Source organism: Drosophila takahashii, chromosome 2L (assembly GCF_030179915.1).
Source record: "Drosophila takahashii strain IR98-3 E-12201 chromosome 2L, DtakHiC1v2, whole genome shotgun sequence".
Classification (NCBI taxonomy): Eukaryota; Metazoa; Arthropoda; class Insecta; order Diptera; family Drosophilidae; genus Drosophila; species Drosophila takahashii.
Genome location: NC_091678.1, coordinates 2,825,906 through 2,849,517, shown reverse-complemented (window position 1 = coordinate 2,849,517; position 23,612 = coordinate 2,825,906). Strand labels below are relative to the sequence as shown.

Sequence of the window (23,612 nt, the reverse complement as noted above, 5' to 3'; positions counted from 1 at the left end):
TTAAAGTTTTAATTGGTAAAAATTAAAAAAGAAAAAATTTCAAAAAACATTATTTTTTATGTTTTTTATATTTTTTAAGATTTTAACTGCTAAAAACAAAAAATTGAAATCAATGTTTTTATTAAATGTGAATTAAGCTAAGTCATTTAAATAACGTAACTTGAGTCTATTAATTTTTTATTTGGTTTTATAAGTATAGAAATAAGAAAAAATTCACGTTCGCAGGAAATCTTGTCATATCTGATCCGGTGTCATCTCTAACAGATAAATCGCTTTACAACACTGAATTCGACTCATTTTCGATATCTTTTATTATCGACTTTCAAAAGAATTCTAAATTATTTAAAATTAGGAGAATTATAAACTTTTCTTTAGAAGAAATAACCAGAGAAATAGTAAGCTTTGCTATGTGAAATCCTGATTATTTTTTTATTTTTTGAGGAAAATATACCAATCATTTTCATAAGTTATAAAATTTAGAATAATATATTTTTGTTTTAGAAATCACACATGTTTTTCCCTCATTTAGTCAACATCAATATCAAAGTATACTGATAAATTTGCAACCCACTTTTTAATTCCGTCATCCATATCGAGAGTCAGCATATAGTTTCCCTTTGGTAATGGAACCTTTACAAACATGCCGTCATGCAAGGTGCAGTTTTTCACGTAAACATCATTCTAAAACGTTTAAAATAAAATAAATTTTTAATTATTATTAGAGGTATTAGTAATAACTACTCACATTGAAGGGACAAGTATGATTGAGGTTGGAAAATGGCTGAAATGCGTTGTAAAACCAGTAGAAGACATCCAAGCGATTCGGATGCTTCATTGATCGACAGAGCTCTTTAGAAACATTGAATAGAAACGGATGGTAGCCGCTGAGCTTCCGAAAAGCGTTGAATCGCATTACCATTCTGTTTAATGGTAATTTCAGTAACTTCACATGGATATTCGCGGCTATAATTCCCCTTCCAAGGACTTTCAGTCGGCATTCGGGAAAGTCTATGTACGATTTGTCAAAGCTTTCGCACTTGAGATTGGTAAAACGCACATATTCGTGGGATTTTCCAACAAAGAGGAGGCAGATCCAAAGGAGAAACTTCATCGCCGCTGTTAGCCTGAGCGCACTAACCAATTTTATTCAATGCTAACCTATTATAATACCGTTTTGGTTACCCTAAATGGAGCTTAATTGAATTTTAATAACTAAATAATAAAGCAAAACTTTCTGATGTGTATCACATTTTAAGCGTTAACAAATTTTCGACTTGCGTATTAAAAATTAAGTCATAATAAAGATCGACGAACCTTAATAATAAGTAAACAAATAAATTTAGGCGTGGACTGGTGATGATTACAGATAACACTAGTTTACAAAATAATATTCTTGGAGAGCTCCAAAGCAATTGATGGCAAATTCTGTTAGTGTTCGACCCCCAAATCACGAAAATACCACTAATTTTTTTTTCGATGGCACAGTTTTTTTTTAAGATTTTTTAAAGTTCAAAATGTTAAATATCGGACTTTTTTCGAATTTCTTCCTATATCTCGGCAAATATCCACCCAATTGGGCCAGTTTTTGTTTCATTATAAAGTAAATAGATCAGAGCTTAACTTTGTAATGGCAGTGCAGCAGCTCGACAAAGATGAAAAATGTGTTTTTTGGTTCTCTGAAAAAATCCGTTGAAAAATTATAATGGGTACAAACTTAAAGTTTACATGCCACCGGACAAAACAACCCAAGTATGGCCCAAATTCATAAAAAATCACTATGGACGGCCGTCCATGTAGTGACGAAGCGCACCAGAAGAGTGTGCGAAGGCGACTACTATATATACACGAAGAAATGAAAATCTACTGTGATGGTCCGATCATAATGAATAATACACCTATCGAAAGGTATTGCGAAAACTAACAGGATTGCATACCAAGACTTTAAGAAAATCAATTGGCTTGGGAGAGAGAGCGGTGAAAGTGAAAATTTCTAAATTTGGAGCTGTTGGGGCCGGTGGGGATAAATGCCCCCTCGCAATGTTTTAGTTGTATTCCTTTTGAAAATACCCGTCGAATGAGGGGTCATTTGTCAAAATCCGACTCTCCGTTCAAAAGTTATAGCCAAAATAAGATTTTCTTCTTCTTCCCAAAATAAAAATTTAATTCTGTTTGTCAGTTTGTCAGTTTGTCCAAAATATGTTTTTTAAAACTTATGTTCTGATATAAAAAACTTATGTTCTACCACTTTTGGAAAAACCCGCTAGTTTAGCGGGAAAACAGCTATAAATAGCTAAAATTCTATAACTTCTAACTTCTATACTACTAAAACTACAGACTTGTGCTGCATCTCGTTTGAAAGGTATTTTTAAATGCTATAAACGCCTTCTATATGCAATTTGTGTAAATGTAATAGTTAAAAAGATATGAACAAAAGATAATTTGTTTAAACTTTTTTTTTTAGCTTTTTTTTTAATTTTCTCAAAAACGGCTCTAACGATTTTCTTTAAAACCTTAAACTGTATAGCCCTTGAGATTCCTTAAATTTTGGTATATAACACATTACTGTAAAAAGTCACGTTTAAAAGTTATTTTTATTCGAAAATATCCACTTTTGCCAGCTCGAACAATTAACGCTCCCTGAGTATTGAATTTTGTGGGAGGCTATCCGAACTGTATTTTAGGGTCATGGAATCAGTAAATTTGCACTTAAGAGTTCCATATAGGAATCTTTTGTTCTACGACTTTTGGAAAAAGCCGCTACTTTAGCGGGAAAAAGCTAAAAATAGCTAAATTTCGTTAGTTTGTAAGTTCTACACTACTAAAGGTACAGACATGTGCTATACCTCGTTTAAAAGGTATTTTGAAATACTTCAACGCCTTTTTAACTCAATTTGTTAAAATACAATAGTTTAAAAATTATGATTGACGAATTTAAATTTAAATGTATATATTAGCTCCTATGAGAGCAAATGTAAACAAACAAAAATTTCTGATATCAAATAAAAACACCTCTTAACGAGGTAAAAAACTAGTGACGATCGCGCCTTCAACATACAAAAGTTCTGATATCAACATTTGTGACGAAAAATTATTACACTTGTCATTAAATAGACTTTCTAATATTTTCTCATTCGGCACGCTGCAATAGAAAATGCCTGTGAAGGGAAAAAGGCTGGAATAGTCTGCTAGGGCGGGCCGAATGAGAAAATATTACACTCAAAATAAAATTAACCCTAAAGTCAAGGAAATCGCCCTACTTTTGTCTTCAAGACAAGCTCGCCCTAAATTTTAGGGTCACATTTTTCTATATTTTTGATTTTTTTGACGTCATATTTCTAAATTTTAGGGTAATTTTACTAAATTTAAGGGCAAAAATTTCTAAAAAGTAGGAAATTTTCCTAAAAAATTGAAATTAAAAACAAAACAAAAAAACATGTTCAATCATGATTTTTTTTGTATATATGTACGTTTATATTATGTACTCCTCCCTATATACATATGCAGGCGTTGTGTGTCTTGTATATTGTGAATGTTAAAGGTTATGTATTTATTATTATGTATTTGCGCTTGGATTTCTTATCTAACCAAAGCCAAATTTGGTTGTAAATGTGGACTACGGGACTGCGGAAGATTGGGAATGTAGAAATTATGATTAGTTAATATTTTATCTTCATGAAAAAAACTTACATTTTTACTTGTCCGTCGGTGAGAATCGAACCCAGGTCTCCCGCGCGAGGAGCGAACGGCCTACATACTGGGCCATTGTAGCACTTAAATTTGCTGTGGCAAACCGAGCATTGTATGTAAAGGGTCAAGCGGACAACACATTTGAATACTAATTGCATAATTTTGACCATTCGCGTTTTACTTATTTACATACATATATACATATGTATATATTTATGCTATCGCAATTTATATTATGTGAAATATATAGTAAATAGCTGAATATAAACCAAATTATTTTCGGTTTACCGCTTGCCATCAATAAAAAAAGGAATAAAAAAAAAAGAGTATAAAAACAAATTTAAAAAAAATACAACAAAAAAAATTAAAAAAAACTTAAAAAAAAGGTAAAAAATAGTTTGCTCTGGGACTCGAACCAGGGTCGATTCGATTTCTAACCAAGCGCTTTAACCGTCTGCGCTACGAGTACAGCCGCCCGGCAACTGACAAGTTCTGGCATTGAACATTTTGGTGTGCCAGAGCATGTGAAAACAACTATTTCTATTTTTTAGAAAAACTTTCTATTTTTTAGAAAATGTTTCTATTATTTAGGGTTAGCTTAATTTTAGGGTTAGGGCACTCATATTTAGAAAGGGTGCTGCCAAAATACTTTATTATTTTCGTTTGCCTTTCTATTTTTCAGAAAATAATTTCTAATTTTAAGGGCATTTTTTCTAGATTTTAGGGTGATTTTAGTTCATGGTAACCATTTTCTACATTTAAGAAAAACTTCCTGGATTTAAGGAAAACTTTCTTGACTTAAGAAAAATTTCCTTAGATTTAGAAATAACTTTCTTGTATTTAGAAAAAAGAAATTTTAATGGCGATTTTCTAAAATTTAGGGTTAAATTTATTTTGAGTGTAGAAAGTCTATTTAATGACGAGTGTAATAATTTTTCGTCACAAATGTTGATATCAGAACTTTTGTATGTTGAAGGTGCGGTCGTCACTAGTTTTTTACCTCGTTAAGAGGTGTTTTTATTTGATTGAATTTATGGTGGATTTTTAAAGTTCGGATTTTTCAACTTTTTTCGGTTGACAAAGTTCAAATTTTAGTTTTATCCTAGGCGGCGACATGTAAACAAAAATGAGTGGTGATGGCAGCCGGGTCAAAAAATAACTAAATCAGATATTTAAAAGCTAGAAAATTATAAAAATGAATTTAATTTTTAAAAATTCCTTAAAAAATATAAAATTGCTTGCGTTATGACTGTGAGTATTTTTAATAAGTAATATCCATTTGAATAAATCATTCTTATGAAATAACCATACTTTCAAAAAAAGCATGCTTTTTCTAATAAGTACTGCAGTATCAAAAAACGAAAATAAGACTACGAATAAAAAAAGAGGATTGTGCTTGTGATTGTGTGTGATAATGAATAAAATTAAGGAATACAATTGCTTAAATGGCCCAGAGACTTTTTGCAATGTGTGTGGTAAATTTATTATGAGCAATACATTTCGACCCTTTGACAGTGAGGTAGAAGATCGATATTTCCTCTACTTTCGCATTAAACCAAATCTTGAAGAGGCTTGGACACCGAGGAGAATTTGCGAATATTGCCGCTTGACATTACTTAAATGGAGCGAAGGCAAACGGTATGTTTTTGTTAAAAAATCTTAAAAAAAAAACTGTGCCATCGAAAAAAAAAATTAGTGGTATTTTCGTGATTTGGGGGTCGAACACTAACAGAATTTGCCATTAATTGCCTTGGAGCAGTTTGGCTGTAAACTAGTGTAATGGGTCGAACACCTCGTTTTTTAGTAAAACTTGTGAAAATAAAGTAATAACAAAAATACGTTAACAATATAAATAAGTTCTGTACAAAATTTTAAAGCTTTAAATAATAAAATCGGCGCGCAAGAAAGTTGATTGATATCGATAGAACAATAATCATTAAAGTATACTAAAAATACTAAACAGTATATACTACAAGCCGGCGTTACGTAAAACTTTCGCTTACGTTCTTGGTGATGGGACAAAAACATAGAAAATTTTAAAACATCGAATGTTTCCCCACCTCTAACAGCGATCGCCGCTCTCTCTCTCTCTCTGGCGTTACGTAAAACTTACACTTACGTTTGCTTACGTTTTGACACTTACGTTATTGGTGATGGGACAAAAGCATCGATTGTGGCAAAAAGCATCGATGACTAGAAAATGTTAAAGCATCGATGTTTCTATTGATGTTTCTCCACCCCTAACAGCGATCGCCGTTTGTTTTCGATTAAAATTTCTCGCTGCAAGTTCGTTTCGTTTCGTCTCGTCTCCGATTCGCGGCAAATAAACAAATGACCAAAAGGCTAAAATGGCCAAAAGTCTGTAGTGCGATTACCTGTTGCTCGGTTGACTTTGTGCCGCTGGAAAAGCGAACAATCAGCGCGCTGCACTTTTCCCTCGATTTGCTGGTGCGTGACCTATTTATGTAACCTGTTTTCAAAAAGAATATCCCATATCCCGCTTTCGACTGGTCGAAAAAAGTGTTAATTAAACGGCAATACCTGGCCAATATACATACAGCCACGGTTCAAAGAGTGCAAAAGTTCTGAGGCAACAATTAAGGTAGAGAGTGATTGGAAAAAAGAAAAGAGTGCATTAACCCTGCAAGTCGGTGTGTGTGTGACTGTTGTTGGGGCTAGAAGAGCCAGCGAGGGAAAATGGAAATGACAAGGGTCACAGCATCTCAGTGTAGTTTAAGTATCATCGATTTTATTAGTTTTTTTTGTTTTAAACGAGACGAGACGAAGACGTGGCTGCATTGCATTTTTATTGCTTTGAGCGGCTGACCAAATTAAATAGCTACGCTTCAGGTTTCGTTGGCTAGAACGGTACTAACATGCACACTACAAACGCAGCCCCACTCTCTCGCACTCACACACATGCCGCAGAGGTACAGGTACACCTGCCGAAGAACGGCAGAGCGAGCGAGAGGGGAGATGCGTAAGAGCGGCTCACAGTGCAACACATTCATGGGTGCCTTGCCCCCTTTCCACCCGCCCATACCTTTCCTAGCCATCGCTCTCTCTCTCTTGCCCATTTCCTCTCTCCTTGAGCTTGAACCAGGCTTCCACACTGCAACTATTTTTTAATAAATGGAACCGCTTTAATCTGTTAAAAATTAAAAACAATTTTATATTTTCCAGTTGAAACTTGGAAATTGAAATTTTCAAAAATGAGTATTTGACCTTTTTTCTATTTTAATTGGAAATTCAAAATGATTTCTATTCGTTAACTGATTTCTTATCAAAGGTTGATAAAACACATCTATAAATTTACTTTGTAGTAAAATTTCTACTTCTAATCGGAAATGAAAGTTTCGAAAATTAGTATTTCACCTTTTTTCCATATCAATTGGAAATTCTGGTGCAGAGTTCAAAATAATTTCAATATTCCTTTATTGATCTCTTATTGAAGGTTTATTAAACAACAGCAATTATTTTTGAAAATAAATATTTAAAAAATATGTAAAATGTACATTTTCTTCCTGTGCAGCGGTCAAGAATTCTCAAATTGACAATAGCAACAAAAGCAACAACAACAACGAGGCAGACACACTTGTTTGTCCGGTTTGTTGTTTTTGCTGTTGCACAACGGGACATTTCGTGTGTGGACAATTGGAAAAACCCTTTTTCAAATAAACGCTTTTCATTAGCCGGTTTTTGTTTCTTCTCTCCCATCTCAACCTTTTTTTTTTTGCGTTTCCATTTGGGTTGTTGGGTTCCATTAATGTTGTGTTGCTGTTGTTGTTGTGGTTTTTGTTGTTGTTGTTGCTGGGGGCTTTCGCGCACGCAGCGACTTTCTGTTTGTTTGGTGAAACTTTTTTAAGGTCTTCTCTAAATACATAATAAAAAAAATGAACATAATACTTTGCCCAGTTTTTCTTTGCTGTTGTTGGTGAGTCGTTATTTTTTTTTTTAGAAGATTTAAGTTGTAAAACCAGAAACAAATTGTGTGAAAAGATACTAGGCTTTGGGAAAAAGAATTTTAATGGCAAATGACACAAAGTTGGAAAGAAAGATATTGCTAAAAATTTAAATTACAGTTGTTTATATAAAATAACCCAAAAATAAATCAGAAACTTAAAATGTAGGTCTAAAAAAATTATTTTGAAAGGGGTTCCATTAAGATTTATAAATCATACTATTAATAATTTAAAAGGTTTATTATATGAATATTATATTTTGTAATTAATTTATGGAATACAAAATCATTGGTCCAATAAACAAATTTTTTTAAAAATACTTCGGTCCAATAACCCCAATAAATAAACTTAACACTAGCTGAATGAACCGAACCCCAGATTAGATTATCATTTCATGTGTGTCGATTTAGACGAACCTACATATGTTGTTTCGCTGTTTATACCACAGATTGCTCAAAAAGTGACAACAACGCGGTGTCAAGTGTCAAAGTCAAAGTGAACAAAAAGTGGGTACATTAAACAATTGGTATTAGCGCGATATATGTATCGTAGATACTATGTGTCTATATGTAGAGTAGATGGCATAAACCGTAATTGTACGTGGCAGCCACACACGAACTTTCACTAATGACTCTCGATGAACTTTTGGATCACTCGCAACACAACTCGAAACGCACTCTCTCAGTCACACATATTATATATCGTAGGTATTCCGTATATATGCACTTAGAGACGTGCCAATCGTGTGCCATTGAGGGAATTATCATTATCATGATCCCAAGCAGAATCTGCCGAGACGGAAATTCTTAGACACTCTTCTGGCTCGATTCTTACGATTCTTAATCGTTTTTGGTCATGCCCAGAGATATATGTCAGCCGTACCCCTCGAAAATTTACACCTTGTTTAATGTTTTTTTGCTTATCTCTACCTGCACTTCGGTGAGCTACGATAACAGCAGTATGGGCATTAAGCAATCATTTTTAAATAATTTTAGGTATGACTGTGTTTAGTTAAAGTGCTGTCTTAAATTCGAAGAACTTGGGAACTATGATATGGCTTTTCTAGAAAAACTAGATAGAGCTAACATTGTTTTAAATAATATTAACATTTTCCGGTCTCTAAGTAATTTTTAAATAATTCCAGATATTGAAGAATTTGGAATATATTAATTGTATTTTGAGAAAAACTAAATATAACTATTGTTAGATAAAATACTGAAATTTTCCGGGTTCTACAAAGATATTCAAGGTATAACCGACTTTGTTTATGGGTTAAAGAATTATACTATCATATTGGGTACTGATAACAGTACAGCTAATATTGGGCAATATTATTTAATACTTAAAGTTCGTTTGTACTCAGATAATTGCCTGAACTCTAACCAACAATTCAGGTTGCTACATATATAGTCGGGTTTTGAGTGTGGATCGCGGTAGATGGGTTCCCTATGTGCATTGGACTTGTATTTTGACCGGCAGAGCGTAACCAGACTGGTATGTGTGCGAGTATACGTGCCGCCGTGTGCCACTAAATTTGGTTGCTCTTGCCGTTTTTTGTCTGGCATGTTGCAATTACTATGGAGAGGAAGAGGAGAGACGCCTCCAAAATGAGTAACTATACTATACTATACCATACTATACCATTCCGCTGCGGCGGCAGCCGTTAGTCCATGTGTTAAATGATGGATGGGGTGTCCAATTGAAAGGCGGTTTCGATGGTAACCGACTGGGAAATGACGCCAGCGAGAAATTCTGATTCATGGCTGGCTTGGAAAATGAAGCAGTTGGGTTTTAAAAGCCGATCTACATGCTGATTGCATTGCGCAGATTAGATGAGTTTTCCTGTGGTTTTCAAGTGATTAAATAAATGCATCTTTTAAGATGATAAATGGAATTAAAGACCAACAATCGTAAAACCTTGTTTTATCTTACTCTTATGGTCTTGATTTAAAAAGTATCTAGAACCGGTCAACAGTTTTCATTTAGTAGAGCACTTTTTTTTAGGAAAGGACAGAAGGAAAATTCGATATGATTCAAACATATGAACTTGATATTTTATCCTTTCATAAAAGCTATAAAAATACTGTTTTAAAATACCAAATGCTGTATATTTTGAACAAATATTGTAAAATAAGATCAATATAACATTAATTCGTATCAAAATGATATGAACAACTAATCTTTAAAAAATATTAAACTAACTTGCACATATTAATCTGATCTTTTGATAATTTTTTTTCTGTGTATAAATTGTATGGGTTAATTCATGAAATTATTAAAGTTCTTTAAGGTACTATTGTTATAGCTTAAATTATTTTTAATATTTATTTATATTGTATTGATAAGTCTTGTTTTCCTTAAGCAATATTCGTCAATGTCAACACCTTTCAAAGTAAAGATGGTGCGAAGTTTTCTATTGCCTAAATCGAAAATATTGTTAAATTACCGCCATGCCGTACAAAGTAATGAAAGTAAATATTTTCAATGAAAACCAAGTAATTTGCATAACAAACGCAGCTCATTGAGACCTTCGATTTCGGTTAGACCCTCTTTTTTCGGGGCGATGGTTCTCGTATCCATTGGATTGTTTGCCCCGACTGAAGTTAAAAAGTGAAAATAGCTCGATGGCCTTTTTTGCATGTCTAAAGGTTTAAAGGTTTATATTATTTTTTTTTTTAAGATCTACGGTCACGTATTGGTTTTGGTTTCCCTAGTTTGAGAAGAGAAGAAAAGAAGTATCGAAAGTATGATTTTTATGGATGTGTGGATTTAAGACTGATGACTAATTTGTTGTTGTTTTTGTTTTGTTAATGAGTTGCCACTTTGGTCAGCGACTTGGTTGTTGGCCAAATCGAGGAAAGAAAGACGTTTACCTCAAAGCTAGGAAAGCGCTGATACCAAGAGCAACAAAGACCACAAACGAAGACAGCGACAAGTTGTGAATTCTTTCAATTTACCGTAAACTTCACCTTAATTTTTTTTCCCCCAAGCCGGTTTTATTTGCCGCAGGCGCTAACTTGTATTTTGTTGTTCTTATTGTTGTTCATGTGGTTGTTCACTAACTCTTCCACTGGTTCTCTTTTGGAACAGAAAAGTAATACAGCAGCAGCGAAGAGGAACGAGGGAACGAAGGAACTTGGTATCTGGATGCCAACCCATCAGGATCAGTAAATGAAGGAGGACGAATATGGTGATTGTAACACGTGTAAGTATTTCATTCCCCATTAGCAAGGGATATTGTGGGGGTATCATTCCTTATCCGGCCATCTCCATCTATCTCACTTTTCCCGTACTACTAACTAACCCGACAGAAGCAAAAAGCGGAAGTTCCACGCCATGCCTCACTTCAACTCCCATTACTCTTGCCACACAGTGGTGGATGGAAAAAGTTGTACAGGGAGAAGGGAACAACAGGTTGCTTAAATCAACAGGTTCTTAATTGTTAGTTAATTTTTGAAGTTGCCTTTTGGTACAATTTAATCGTAATAACTTATTGTACTACTTAAACTCTTTAACTTTTTATCGTAGAAATCCATACTTTATATTTGTAAACAGATCTATTATAATATATCATACTACTGTATTTGAGTATATTTTAGAAATTAAAAAAAAAGTAGGATAATATTTGGCTGTTATATTTTTAAATATTTATTTATTACACCCACAAAGATCTTGAACCTTCATTGAAAGATCCCTATTTAGAAATCAAAAACTCCATTTATATATTATCTTAAATATCTAAAACTTGTTTCAAATTATGTACTTATAAAAAATTGATTTTTAAATCCAGTTTTAATAACTTTGAAAAATCCTGTTTTATAAATCTGAAAATCCAGTTATTTCTTATCTAAAATCTTTAAAACTAATTTTTAATGTTATACCTAAAAACTATATTTTTACTCAAGTTCTAATAACTACTTTGATCTTAACCTTCTGTAAAATAGTTTTATTGCAAAAGAACTTGAAATACCTCCCACCTATCAATTTATTTCCGCCCATCACTGTGCATTGCTCATGTCTGTCCCTGGTATCACTATTTTCGTTGCGTTCCGCTCAACTGACTCTTACAACAAACAGCACAGTCTTTATGGCCCCCATGTCCATGGCAACCGAATGCGGCAGGCCTCGTAAAGAACTGAATGTCAAATTGTAAAATCGTAAAATTGAAAAATGGTAAAAAATTGAACAAAAAATTGTAATTACGCTCTTTTTTTGATCGGCAGGGTGACTACATCTGGATAGAGCCCGCCTCGGGGCGAGAATTCGATGTGGCCATTGGAGCACGTGTCGTCTCCGCGGAGGGTCGTCGCATCCAGGTGCGCGATGACGATGGCGACGAGGTGTGGCTGGCACCGGAGCGCCGCATCAAGGCCATGCACGCGTCCTCCGTCCAGGGAGTGGAGGACATGATATCCCTGGGTGATCTGCACGAGGCTGGCATCTTGCGGAATCTGCTCATCAGATACAAGGAGAATCTTATATACGTGAGTAGTAACCTATGAATATTGCAAAGCAAAAACTCTATAATAAATCATTAACCTTTATTTATAACATAATTAACTAAAAGGGATTTAATTCCCAATTAATTAAAAGGGATTTAATTATTCTTATTAAAAAAAGTAGTAATGCTATTTAAAAATATTTATATTGTCAGTATGGCCAAAAAAAAAAAACTCTAGAATAAATCATTACTTATAACCTAATTAATTAAAAGGGATTTAATTCTTCTTATTAAAAAAAGTAGTATTGCTATCCAAAAAAAATATCTAAAACTTAAATAATGAACATAAAGTAATAAAAGCTCGTTAAGATTCAATTATGTTGCTCCATCACTCATTAAATTATAGATATAAATTCTTATCTTGTCCATTCAATATTAAATTATTTTTAGTTTATTTTTCCTATATATTTGTTATCGCGCAACATATATAAGCTTTATTTCTGTTTATCATACAAATTTTTATATAAAAAACAAAGAATTCGTGTATTGGGATCAACTATGGTATTAATTTAATGTTAATATGCTATTTTAGATGATTTCCGAATATGAGTTTTTCTTTAGTTTTCTACCGGTTTTATGGTTATGAAATATAAATATAAACGCCCTTCTTTCTCCCTACTTTCAGACATACACCGGCTCCATATTGGTTGCCGTTAATCCCTACCAGATCCTGCCCATCTACACGGCCGATCAGATAAAGCTCTACAAGGAGCGTAAAATCGGAGAGCTGCCGCCGCACATCTTTGCGATTGGGGACAATGCGTATGCGCACATGAAGCGCTATCGCCAGGATCAGTGCATCGTGATTTCGGGAGAGTCGGGAGCTGGAAAAACGGAGAGCACCAAGCTGATCCTGCAGTATCTGGCTGCGATTAGTGGCAAGCACTCGTGGATCGAACAGCAAATTCTCGAGGCGAATCCTATACTAGAAGCATTCGGAAATGCCAAGACCATACGCAATGATAATTCTTCAAGGTAAAAGTAATATAATAATTTATTATCTGATCTTGTGTATTAATTAAAATGATATTTTGAATACAGGTTTGGCAAATACATAGATATACACTTTAGCGCCAATGGCGTGATCGAGGGAGCCAAGATCGAACAATATCTGCTGGAGAAGTCACGAATTGTTTCCCAGAATCATAGCGAACGCAATTATCATGTATTTTACTGCATATTGGCTGGACTTTCCTCGGATGAGAAGAGTCGCCTTGATTTGGGCATGGCGGCGGACTATAAGTAAGGTTTCTTTATACACAGAAAAAAAAAATGGTAATGGTCAATTTGATACTTTTTAAAGATCAAGTTATTCATATCATTTTGATATGAATAAAGATTATGTTAATCTTTTTTACATTATTTGCTCAAAAAATACTACATTTTGTATTTTTGATGATCTGATAAAATTTCATATCGGTTCTTTTTCTGTGTAGTCTCATAATATTTAGAACTGAATTTAATTTAATTTAAATTCTTATAGATATCTGACTGGTGGCAATAGCATCACTTGCGAGGGACGTGACGATGCCGCCGAATTCTCCGACATTCGATCCGCCATGAAGGTTCTGCTCTTCTCGGATTCAGAAATCTGGGAGATTATCAAGCTGCTGGCTGCCCTGCTGCACTGCGGCAACATCAAGTACAAGGCGACGGTGGTGGATAATCTGGATGCCACCGAGATACCGGAACACATAAATGTGGAGCGGGTTGCTGGACTACTAGGACTACCTATTCAGCCGCTAATTGATGCCTTAACCCGTCGCACGCTCTTTGCTCATGGCGAAACAGTGGTGTCCACTTTGTCGCGGGATCAATCGGTGGATGTGCGGGATGCCTTTGTGAAGGGAATTTACGGCCGAATGTTTGTGCACATTGTGCGAAAGATCAACACGGCGATTTTCAAGCCGCGCGGCACTTCACGCAATGCCATCGGCGTTCTGGACATCTTTGGCTTCGAGAACTTCGATCAGAACAGCTTCGAGCAGTTCTGCATCAACTATGCCAATGAGAATCTGCAGCAGTTCTTTGTGCAGCACATTTTCAAGTTGGAGCAGGAGGAGTACAACCACGAGGCCATTAATTGGCAGCACATTGAGTTTGTGGACAATCAGGATGCCCTCGATTTGATAGCCATTAAGCAGCTGAATATTATGGCTTTGATCGATGAGGAGGCGCGGTTTCCCAAGGGCACGGATACCACGATGCTGGCCAAGCTGCACAAAACCCATGGAGCGCACAAGAACTATCTGAAGCCCAAGTCGGATATTAATACGAGTTTCGGACTGAATCACTTTGCAGGCGTTGTATTCTATGATACGCGTGGTTTCCTGGATAAAAACAGGGACACCTTTAGTCCGGATCTATTGCATTTGGTCAGCCAGAGTGGCAACAAGTTCCTTCGCCAAATCTTTGCCCAGGACATTGAAATGGGTGCCGAGACGAGGAAGCGAACGCCGACGCTATCTACTCAGTTCAGGAAATCCCTCGATGCGCTGATGAAAACGCTCTGCAGTTGCCAGCCCTTCTTTATACGTTGTATTAAACCGAATGAGTTGAAGAAACCGATGATGTTCGATCGTGGTTTGTGCTGTCGTCAACTGAGATACTCTGGCATGATGGAAACCATAAGGATTCGCCGCGCTGGCTATCCAATCAGACATGGCTTCAGGGAGTTTGTGGAGCGCTATCGCTTTTTAATACCCGGTGTACCGCCGGCGCATCGCACGGACTGCCAGGCGGCCACCTCGAGGATTTGCGCTGTTGTGCTCGGCAAATCGGACTATCAGCTGGGACACACAAAGGTCTTTCTGAAGGATGCCCACGATCTGTTTCTGGAGCAGGAACGGGATCGCGTGCTGACGCGAAAGATACTCATCCTGCAGAGAAGCATAAGGGGATGGGTATATCGCAGAAGATTCCTGCGACTGCGAGCCGCTGCCATCACCGTGCAGAGATTCTGGAAGGGCTACGCGCAGCGCAAGCGTTACAGGAATATGCGCGTGGGCTATATGCGTTTGCAGGCCCTGATTCGCTCGAGAGTCCTCTCCCATCGCTTCCGCCATTTGAGGGGACATATCGTTGGTCTGCAGGCCCATGCCCGCGGCTATTTGGTGAGGAGGGAATATGGTCACAAGATGTGGGCCGTAATCAAGATTCAGTCGCATGTGCGACGCATGATTGCCGTGCGTCGGTATCGCAAGCTGCGTCTGGAGCACAAACAATTCGCGGAGGTTCTGCAGCTGCGCAAGCTGGAGGAGCAGGAGCTGCTGCATCGCGGCAATAAGCATGCCAGGGAAATTGCCGAGCAGCATTATCGGGATCGTTTGCACGAGCTGGAGCGTCGGGAGATCCAGGAGCAGCTCGAGAATCGCCGGCGTGTGGAGGTCAACATGAATATTATCAATGATGCGGCAAGGAAACAGGAGGAGCCGGTCGACGATGGCAAGCTGGTGGAGGCCATGTTCGATTTTCTGCCCGATTCCAGTAGCGATGCCCCCACTCCGCATGGCGGCAGGGAAACCTCGGTGTTTAACGATCTGCCTCATGCGCAAAATGTCAACCAGGAGGATATCATAGCACCCATACACATTTCCGAGGACGAGGAGGATTTGTCGGAGTTCAAGTTTCAGAAATTCGCCGCCACCTACTTCCAGGGCAATGTGAATCATCAGTACGCCAAGAAGGCTCTGAAGCATCCCCTGCTGCCGCTCCACACGCAGGGCGATCAGCTGGCCGCCCAGGCCTTGTGGATCACCATACTCAGGTTCACGGGTGATATGCCGGAGCCAAAGTATCATACGATGGATCGAATGGACACCACATCCGTAATGTCCAAGGTGACGGCCACTTTGGGGCGCAATTTTATCAGGAGTAAGGTGAGTTAAGGCTATAAGAATTAGGGTTCGGAAAATAGCACACACTGTAAAAAACTTTTTTTATTAACATGTTAAAGTCAAAGTGTTAGGGTCAAATAAAATTATTGACTTGTGTGTAGAAAATTGTATCCTACATATGGTAGAAACATAAATAACACACACATGTCATTTGTATTATTTACACGATGTTATATTAACACGACGTGTTTTTTACGCATCGTGTTTTAAACACAATGAACTGAAATGGTTAAAACTAACATATAAGAGATTATGGCCCATATTGGTTTTTCATTTTCCCTTCGACTCGTAATGTCTGTGAAATGTAATTTTCATTTGTGTTAAAAACACAGTGTGTAAAAGACACGTCGTGTTAAAAACACAGTGTAAAAAACACTAGTGAGCTTTTAACATTTTTGTATTTGACACACATGTCAAAAACTTTGCTCACACTGTAAAATACGATTTTTCATGTTTTTAACATGTGTGTCAATTTCCGATAAGAATTTTATAATATGTTACAAATTTTATAATAATATTTTTCTTATAGGAATTCCAAGAAGCGCAGCTCATGGGCCTGGATCCCGATGCCTTCCTCAAGCAAAAGCCGCGCTCCATTCGCCACAAACTAGTTTCACTAACGCTGAAGCGAAAGAACAAGCTGGGTGAGGATGTGCGTCGCCGTCTGCAGGATGATGAGTACACGGCGGATAGCTATCAGTCGTGGCTGCAATCGCGGCCCACCTCCAACCTGGAGAAGCTGCACTTTATCATTGGCCACGGCATCCTGCGCGCCGAGCTGCGTGACGAGATCTATTGCCAGATTTGCAAGCAGCTAACGAACAATCCACTGAAATCCTCGCATGCCAGGGGTTGGATTTTGCTTTCACTTTGCGTGGGCTGCTTTGCGCCGTCGGAGAAGTTTGTCAACTATCTGAGGGCCTTCATCCGCGAGGGTCCCCCAGGATATGCGCCCTACTGCGAGGAGCGACTGAAGCGAACCTTTAACAATGGCACCCGCAATCAACCGCCTTCTTGGCTGGAATTGCAGGCCACCAAATCGAAGAAGCCCATCATGCTGCCTATCACGTTTATGGATGGCAATACCAAGACTTTGCTGGCCGACTCCGCCACCACGGCGAGGGAATTGTGCAATCAATTGTCGGACAAGATAACCTTGAAAGATCAGTTTGGTTTCTCACTGTACATAGCGCTTTTCGATAAGGTCAGCTCGTTGGGAAGCGGTGGCGATCATGTGATGGACGCCATCTCGCAGTGCGAGCAATATGCCAAGGAGCAGGGCGCCCAGGAGCGGAATGCCCCCTGGCGTCTGTTCTTCCGCAAGGAGATCTTCGCCCCCTGGCACGAGCCCACCCACGATCAAGTGGCCACCAATCTCATTTACCAGCAGGTCGTGAGGGGCGTGAAGTTCGGCGAATATCGCTGCGACAAGGAGGAGGATCTGGCCATGATTGCTGCCCAGCAATACTTCATCGAGTACTCCACCGATATGTCGATGGAGCGGTTGTTCACCCTGTTGCCTAATTTTATACCCGACTTTTGTTTGAGTGGCGTGGACAAGGCCATCGAGCGTTGGGCCGCTTTGGTTCTGCAGGCCTACAAGAAATCCTACTACGTCAAGGACAAGATTGCGCCGCTAAAGATCAAGGAGGATATCGTCAGCTATGCCAAGTACAAGTGGCCCCTGCTCTTCTCCCGTTTCTACGAGGCCTATCGCAACTCTGGGCCGAATCTGCCGAAGAACGATGTAATCATAGCCGTCAATTGGACGGGCGTCTATGTGGTGGACGATCAGGAGCAGGTTCTGCTGGAATTAAGCTTCCCCGAGATCACTGCCGTCTCCAGTCAGAAGACCAACAAAGTGTTCACCCAGACTTTTAGTTTATCCACGGTTCGCGGCGAGGAGTTCACGTTCCAGAGTCCCAATGCTGAGGATATTCGAGATCTAGTTGTCTACTTCTTGGATGGCCTGAAAAAGCGGTGAGTTAGGAAATGCTTAAAGTACCTAGAATCTGGGTTCGGAAATTGACACACATGTCAAAAACATAAAAGATTTTATTTTTCATTTTTTAAATGTGAGAAATAATTGTTAACACACAGCTCCCTCGTGTTTTTTACACACTGTGTTTAACACAAATGAAAATTACATTTTACTGACATTAACGAGTCGAAGGGAAAATGAAAAACTAATTTGGCTCCATTTAAAAGCTTATATAAATTCATATACTTTAAAAAACCATGAATTTTTCAGTTAAACATATAATTCAGACGCTTTAATAACTCATTTTGTTAAAAACACGCTGTGTAAAAAACACGTAATGTAAATAACACATATGACATGTGTGTATTATTTATGCTTCTAACATATGTAGGATACAATTTTTTACACACAAGTCAAAAACTTTTTTGGAACTTAAGGGGTTATATACCTTTTTTTTTTCAAAAAAACGAATTTTTTTTTTTTGCTGAATCCTAAAGTATATCCCCTAGAGAACATCTTCCCAAATTTTCATACAGATCCGACTAATAGTTCGATAGGAAAACAGCGTTTTGACGCGCTCGACTTCAATAGTTGCAACGTCAACGTAAAACTTTGAATTCGATTATCTCAAAGTCGTGTTTTTCCAAAAGTGCTTTCGCTGTGACCACGATTGCGCAAGAACTATTCGATCGATCTTCTTCAATTTTTTTTTAAATTATTCGTAATGATTGTGCCGAGTTCGTGAACGATTTAGTTTTTATGCGCCAATTTTAATTTCGCAGATCAGAATTTTTTAATAAAATTTTTAGAACTCGAAAAATCAACTTTTTGGAAAAATTGTTACTGTATGCAGAAAAAAGCAAATATTCTTAAAAATAATCGTTCACGAACTGGATATAATACTATACTAACTAAAAATTTTTGGTTTTTTGATATAAGTTGACCTGCTGGACTTCCATCGTGGTCACCGCAAGCCGCTATAAAAAAAAAGGGTTCCGAAAGAATTGCCATAACTTCGTAAATTATTCATATTTTTTCAAGAACAAAGGTTTGTTGTTTCGATAAAAACATGTACTATCAATAAATAATAACTTCACTGTCATAAAATAATCGCTACACACCAAAAAAAAATCCAAAGTTCCCTCAATTTTTTCGCTCAAAAAAGGTATATAACCCCTTAACACTTTTACATTTAACATGTTTTTTACAGTGTGTGTTATTTTCCAAACACTGCCTAGAATATCATAACTGATTTTCCCTTTCCAGATCGAAATTTGTTATAGCCCTGCAGGACTATCGTGCTCCATCGGATGGAACGAGTTTTCTGTCCTTCTTCAAGGGCGACCTTATCATTCTGGAGGATGAATCTTGTGGCGAGTCCGTGCTGAACAACGGTTGGTGCATAGGACGCTGCGATCGCTCCCAGGAACGTGGTGATTTCCCAGCCGAAACGGTGTATGTTCTGCCCACGCTCAGCAAGCCACCGCAGGATATTTTGGCCTTGTTCAACATCGAGGAGGCTCACCACGGCCGGCGACTTAGTATGGCCTCGAATGGCGGGGCTGTGGAGCCCAGAGATCGACCGCATACGTTGATGGAATATGCCCTCGATCATTTCCGTTTGCCGCCCAAACGAACCATGTCGAAAACTCTAACCCTAAGTTCGAAACGCAGCGAAGAGCTGTGGCGCTACGCGCGGGATCCCATCAAGGCGCCCCTGCTACGCAAGTTGCAAAGCAAGGAGGAGTTCGCCGAGGAGGCCTGCTTCGCCTTTGCAGCCATACTAAAGTACATGGGAGATTTGCCCTCGAAAAGGCCGCGAATGGGCAACGAGATCACGGATCACATATTCGATGGACCGCTAAAGCATGAGATTTTGCGGGATGAGATCTATTGTCAGCTGATGAAGCAGCTGACGGACAACCGCAATCGGATGTCCGAGGAGCGGGGCTGGGAACTGATGTGGTTGGCCACGGGTCTATTTGCCTGCTCGCAGGGTTTGCTCAAAGAATTGCTTTTGTTCCTGCGCACGCGACGTCATCCCATTTCTCAGGTAAGAAAATCTATATATTTATAACTAAAGCTTGGTATTAAAATAAATTAATTTATAAACAGGACTCGATGCATCGACTGCAAAAGACCATACGTCATGGACAACGCAAATATCCGCCGCATCAGGTGGAAGTGGAGGCCATACAGCACAAGACCACGCAGATCTTTCACAAGGTCTACTTCCCGGACGACACGGACGAGGCCTTCGAGGTCGACAGCTCCACGCGGGCCAAGGACTTTTGCAATAATATCTCGCAACGTTTATCGCTGCGCACCAGCGAGGGTTTCTCACTGTTTGTCAAGATCGCCGATAAGGTCATCTCGGTGCCCGAGGGTGATTTCTTTTTCGATTTCGTACGCCATCTAACCGATTGGATTAAGAAGGCGCGACCCATACGCGATGGAGCCAATCCGCAGTTCACCTACCAGGTCTTCTTCATGAAGAAACTGTGGACAAACACAGTGCCAGGCAAGGATCGGAATGCCGATCTCATTTTCCACTACCACCAGGAGTTGCCCAAGCTGTTGCGCGGCTATCACAAGTGTTCCCGCGAGGAGGCGGCCAAGCTGGCTGCCCTCGTCTTCCGCGTGCGATTTGGTGAAAATAAACAAGAACTACAGGCCATACCGTGAGTTAATTTGATCTTTACTGCTGACTTTTTGTTAACGATATTATATATTTTATAGGCAAATGCTGAGGGAACTTATTCCATCGGATATCATGAAAATGCAGAGCACTAGCGAATGGAAGCGGTCGATTGTGGCCTCATATAACCAGGATGGCGGCATGACTTCCGAGGATGCCAAGGTGGCCTTCTTGAAGATTGTATATAGGTGGGTTCTATAAGTTACAAATTAATAAACTTGTCATCTTATATATTTTATATTTATTTTAACAGGTGGCCTACTTTTGGCTCTGCTTTTTTTGAGGTGAAACAAACCACCGAACCGAATTATCCCGAAATGCTATTGATAGCCATTAACAAACACGGCGTGAGTCTCATACATCCAGTGACCAAGGTAAGAAGTCTATTACTTTTATAAACTAATTAAATATTAGTAACAAACTTTATCCATTTTTAGGACATTTTGGTCACGCATCCATTTACACGCATCTCGAATTGGTCCTCGGGCAATACATATTTCCACATGACCATCGGAAATCTGGTTAGGGGCTCGAAACTGCTATGCGAAACGTCGCTCGGCTACAAAATGGACGATCTGCTGACTTCATATATTTCGTTGATGTTGACCAATATGAACAAAAATCGAACCATACGAGCCAACTAGTAAAACCTACAATTACCGCAAATATTTATAATAATTATAAATTACGATTGCAATAACTTATACACAAGCCTAGTACTTTATAGTCGTAAGTCATTCCTTATACACCCCCCGCCCACCCTTCGCTCTAATTGCATTCCCTTCGCAGAGAATTCATTCCAATTTTGGTCTTGTTCAGCTATCGATTATACCAAACCAATTTCCAAACTCGCGTTTTGTTTTTAGTTTTTGTTTTTTCTTTGTATAAATTTTGCAATTACTCTCTTAGGTATTCTTATGGCACACACATTCCGGTTAAATTATTAAATACGAGTGTTTTGTATGAAGAAAAGGTCTTACATATCCATGGATAAGCATTTGTATCTACGCATTTTGCACCTATCTCTTTGTATATCCTAACTGCATATCTGTACTGATGACGTTTTGTATCAAATACATAGAAATGTTCAATTATTTAATAAATTATATACAATTTAATGGGAATTTTTATTGATTGGGATGGGATGAAATCAATATACATAACTGCATATTGATTTTAAGTATTTCAAACTACTATTGGATATCAACAAGGGGAGAATACTGTATAAAATCAAAGAGTTTCACACGAATGGGTAACACCGGTTTATACACTGGATTCACGAAAAAATGTTTTTCAATGGCACAGTTTTTGTTTTATTTTATTGATTGATTTATTGATTGGAAACAAAAATCATCCTGATTGGATAAAAAAATCCTTTGAAAAATCTTTATCGATCCCAACTGGAAGGTTTCATCCAAGTTAATAAAATAATAAAAAAAAAACAAAATTCATAGTCCTATAACACAAGTTTTTCTTAAATATTTTAGAGTAATAAATAACATTTCGTATTTTGACATTTTTTTAAGTGTACTTATATCTTTTGAGGGGGCACCACTACTTTTATTACTTTGTGGTATATATTAGTTTCTATGCTTTTAGTTGGCTCATATTGAAAGTAATTAAGACTTAATTTTTACAATTGTTTTTTTAACCTCACAGGTTTTCTTTAAAACTATTTTTAAAAATTTCATATAAATTTTAATCAAACATCTTAACTAACAAAACTTTAGTTAATATCTTCCTAGTTTAAACAAAATGTTGTTGATGTTTTATATTTAGGCAATTTAAATTCACCCAAAATGACGAATATGACGATCCAAAATTTTAAAATAATAACTAAAAGAATAAACATTAAACATTTCAGAATTTTTTTTATGAATATAATAAACTAAATTTTATAAATATAGATTGTTGATCATAGTTCGGGTCGCAAATCCGTTTTGCAACCAATAGCCAATCCAATCTTGACCTACGGCTTTGGATTTACCACCTGGCCATAAATCGGAGTACGTGTCCAAAGTCTTGTGAATACAAATTTATATAGGACTTGCACATATATAGTTTCCCTTGATTTTCTTGGCTAACTCCCACGCCAGCGATTTCCCACGCATTGTATTTTGCGAGAATTTCCATTTTTCCCTCAGCGTGTGAAAAACAGCAGCAGTCGACTGAAGAAGGCGGCGGGTAGACTTAGATTTTTCAAGATAATTAACTTTTTTTAGTAGTAGTCGGGTATGAAGTTGTGTAGCAGTCCTGAGAACTTTTAGAAATTGCTATCTCCCCCCTTTCTAAAAACGACCGCAATCATCGCACTCACCTGTCCAAACGGTGGGGGGAAGGAGGAATTATACATTAAAAATTCCAAACTAATTTCATATTCAGCTTCTTATAAGACGGCGACGACCTTAAGAGGTTGCAGTTCCAATTGCCGAGACGACTCGGAACTTTTGGTGGTGGTTTTTCCATGCCAACATAATAAAAACGACCAGTTTTCCTCACGCAACCCGAAGTTCGTTGTTTGAGTCTTTCGTTCCCAGATGATGGGAACCTGGTGCACTCAAAATCTTAGGGGTTGCAACCAAGTTCCTATTGGCTGACTCTGAGACTCTGATAAGAAAATATGTCTCCCAAATGCGAGATGAGTTTAAGCAGCGCTCGACGGGCGGAAGTAAGCGATAATTAATTCAAAACTGCGAATCTTAATTTGTAAATCTGTAAAGACAGCGGCAAGCGACTGCATAAATATTCAACAAAGGCAGTAAAACTTCTCACAGCACCTCACCAGTTCGTCTTTTTGGGCTGTGAGAAAATTCTGCTCCTTAGCTTTGGCCGAAAACGGAAACAATAGTGTTATATATGTTAGCTTCTTAACTTGGCGTTCAGCAAT

General features: G+C 37.8%; 2 protein-coding genes across 3 annotated transcripts; one reads left to right on the top strand and one right to left on the bottom strand.

Moving 5' to 3' along the window:
* Window positions 1-511: 511 nt before the first annotated feature.
* LOC108062262 (uncharacterized) lies at window positions 512-6,877 on the bottom strand. Its single transcript, XM_017148850.3, has 3 exons — window positions 6,731-6,877; window positions 746-1,183; window positions 512-681 (listed from the first exon to the last, which is right to left on the bottom strand). The coding sequence occupies exons 2-3, from the start codon at window positions 1,109-1,111 to the stop codon at window positions 526-528; spliced, it is 522 nt and encodes a 173-aa protein (XP_017004339.2). The 5' UTR covers window positions 1,112-1,183; window positions 6,731-6,877; the 3' UTR covers window positions 512-525.
* ck (myosin-VIIa ck) lies at window positions 5,957-21,843 on the top strand. 2 transcript variants are annotated; one of them, XM_044394810.2, is made up of 12 exons: window positions 5,957-6,135; window positions 10,740-10,854; window positions 11,873-12,133; window positions 12,776-13,125; window positions 13,192-13,392; window positions 13,634-16,028; window positions 16,576-18,026; window positions 19,294-20,080; window positions 20,143-20,708; window positions 20,767-20,913; window positions 20,979-21,099; window positions 21,163-21,843. In XM_044394810.2, the coding sequence occupies exons 2-12, from the start codon at window positions 10,837-10,839 to the stop codon at window positions 21,367-21,369; spliced, it is 6,504 nt and encodes a 2,167-aa protein (XP_044250745.1). In that variant the 5' UTR covers window positions 5,957-6,135; window positions 10,740-10,836; the 3' UTR covers window positions 21,370-21,843. The 2 variants fall into 2 exon arrangements, with proteins under 2 accessions (XP_044250745.1, XP_070075602.1); XM_070219501.1 differs by lacking the exon at window positions 5,957-6,135 and adding an exon at window positions 6,183-6,289.
* The last annotated feature ends 1,769 nt before the right edge of the window (window positions 21,844-23,612 follow it).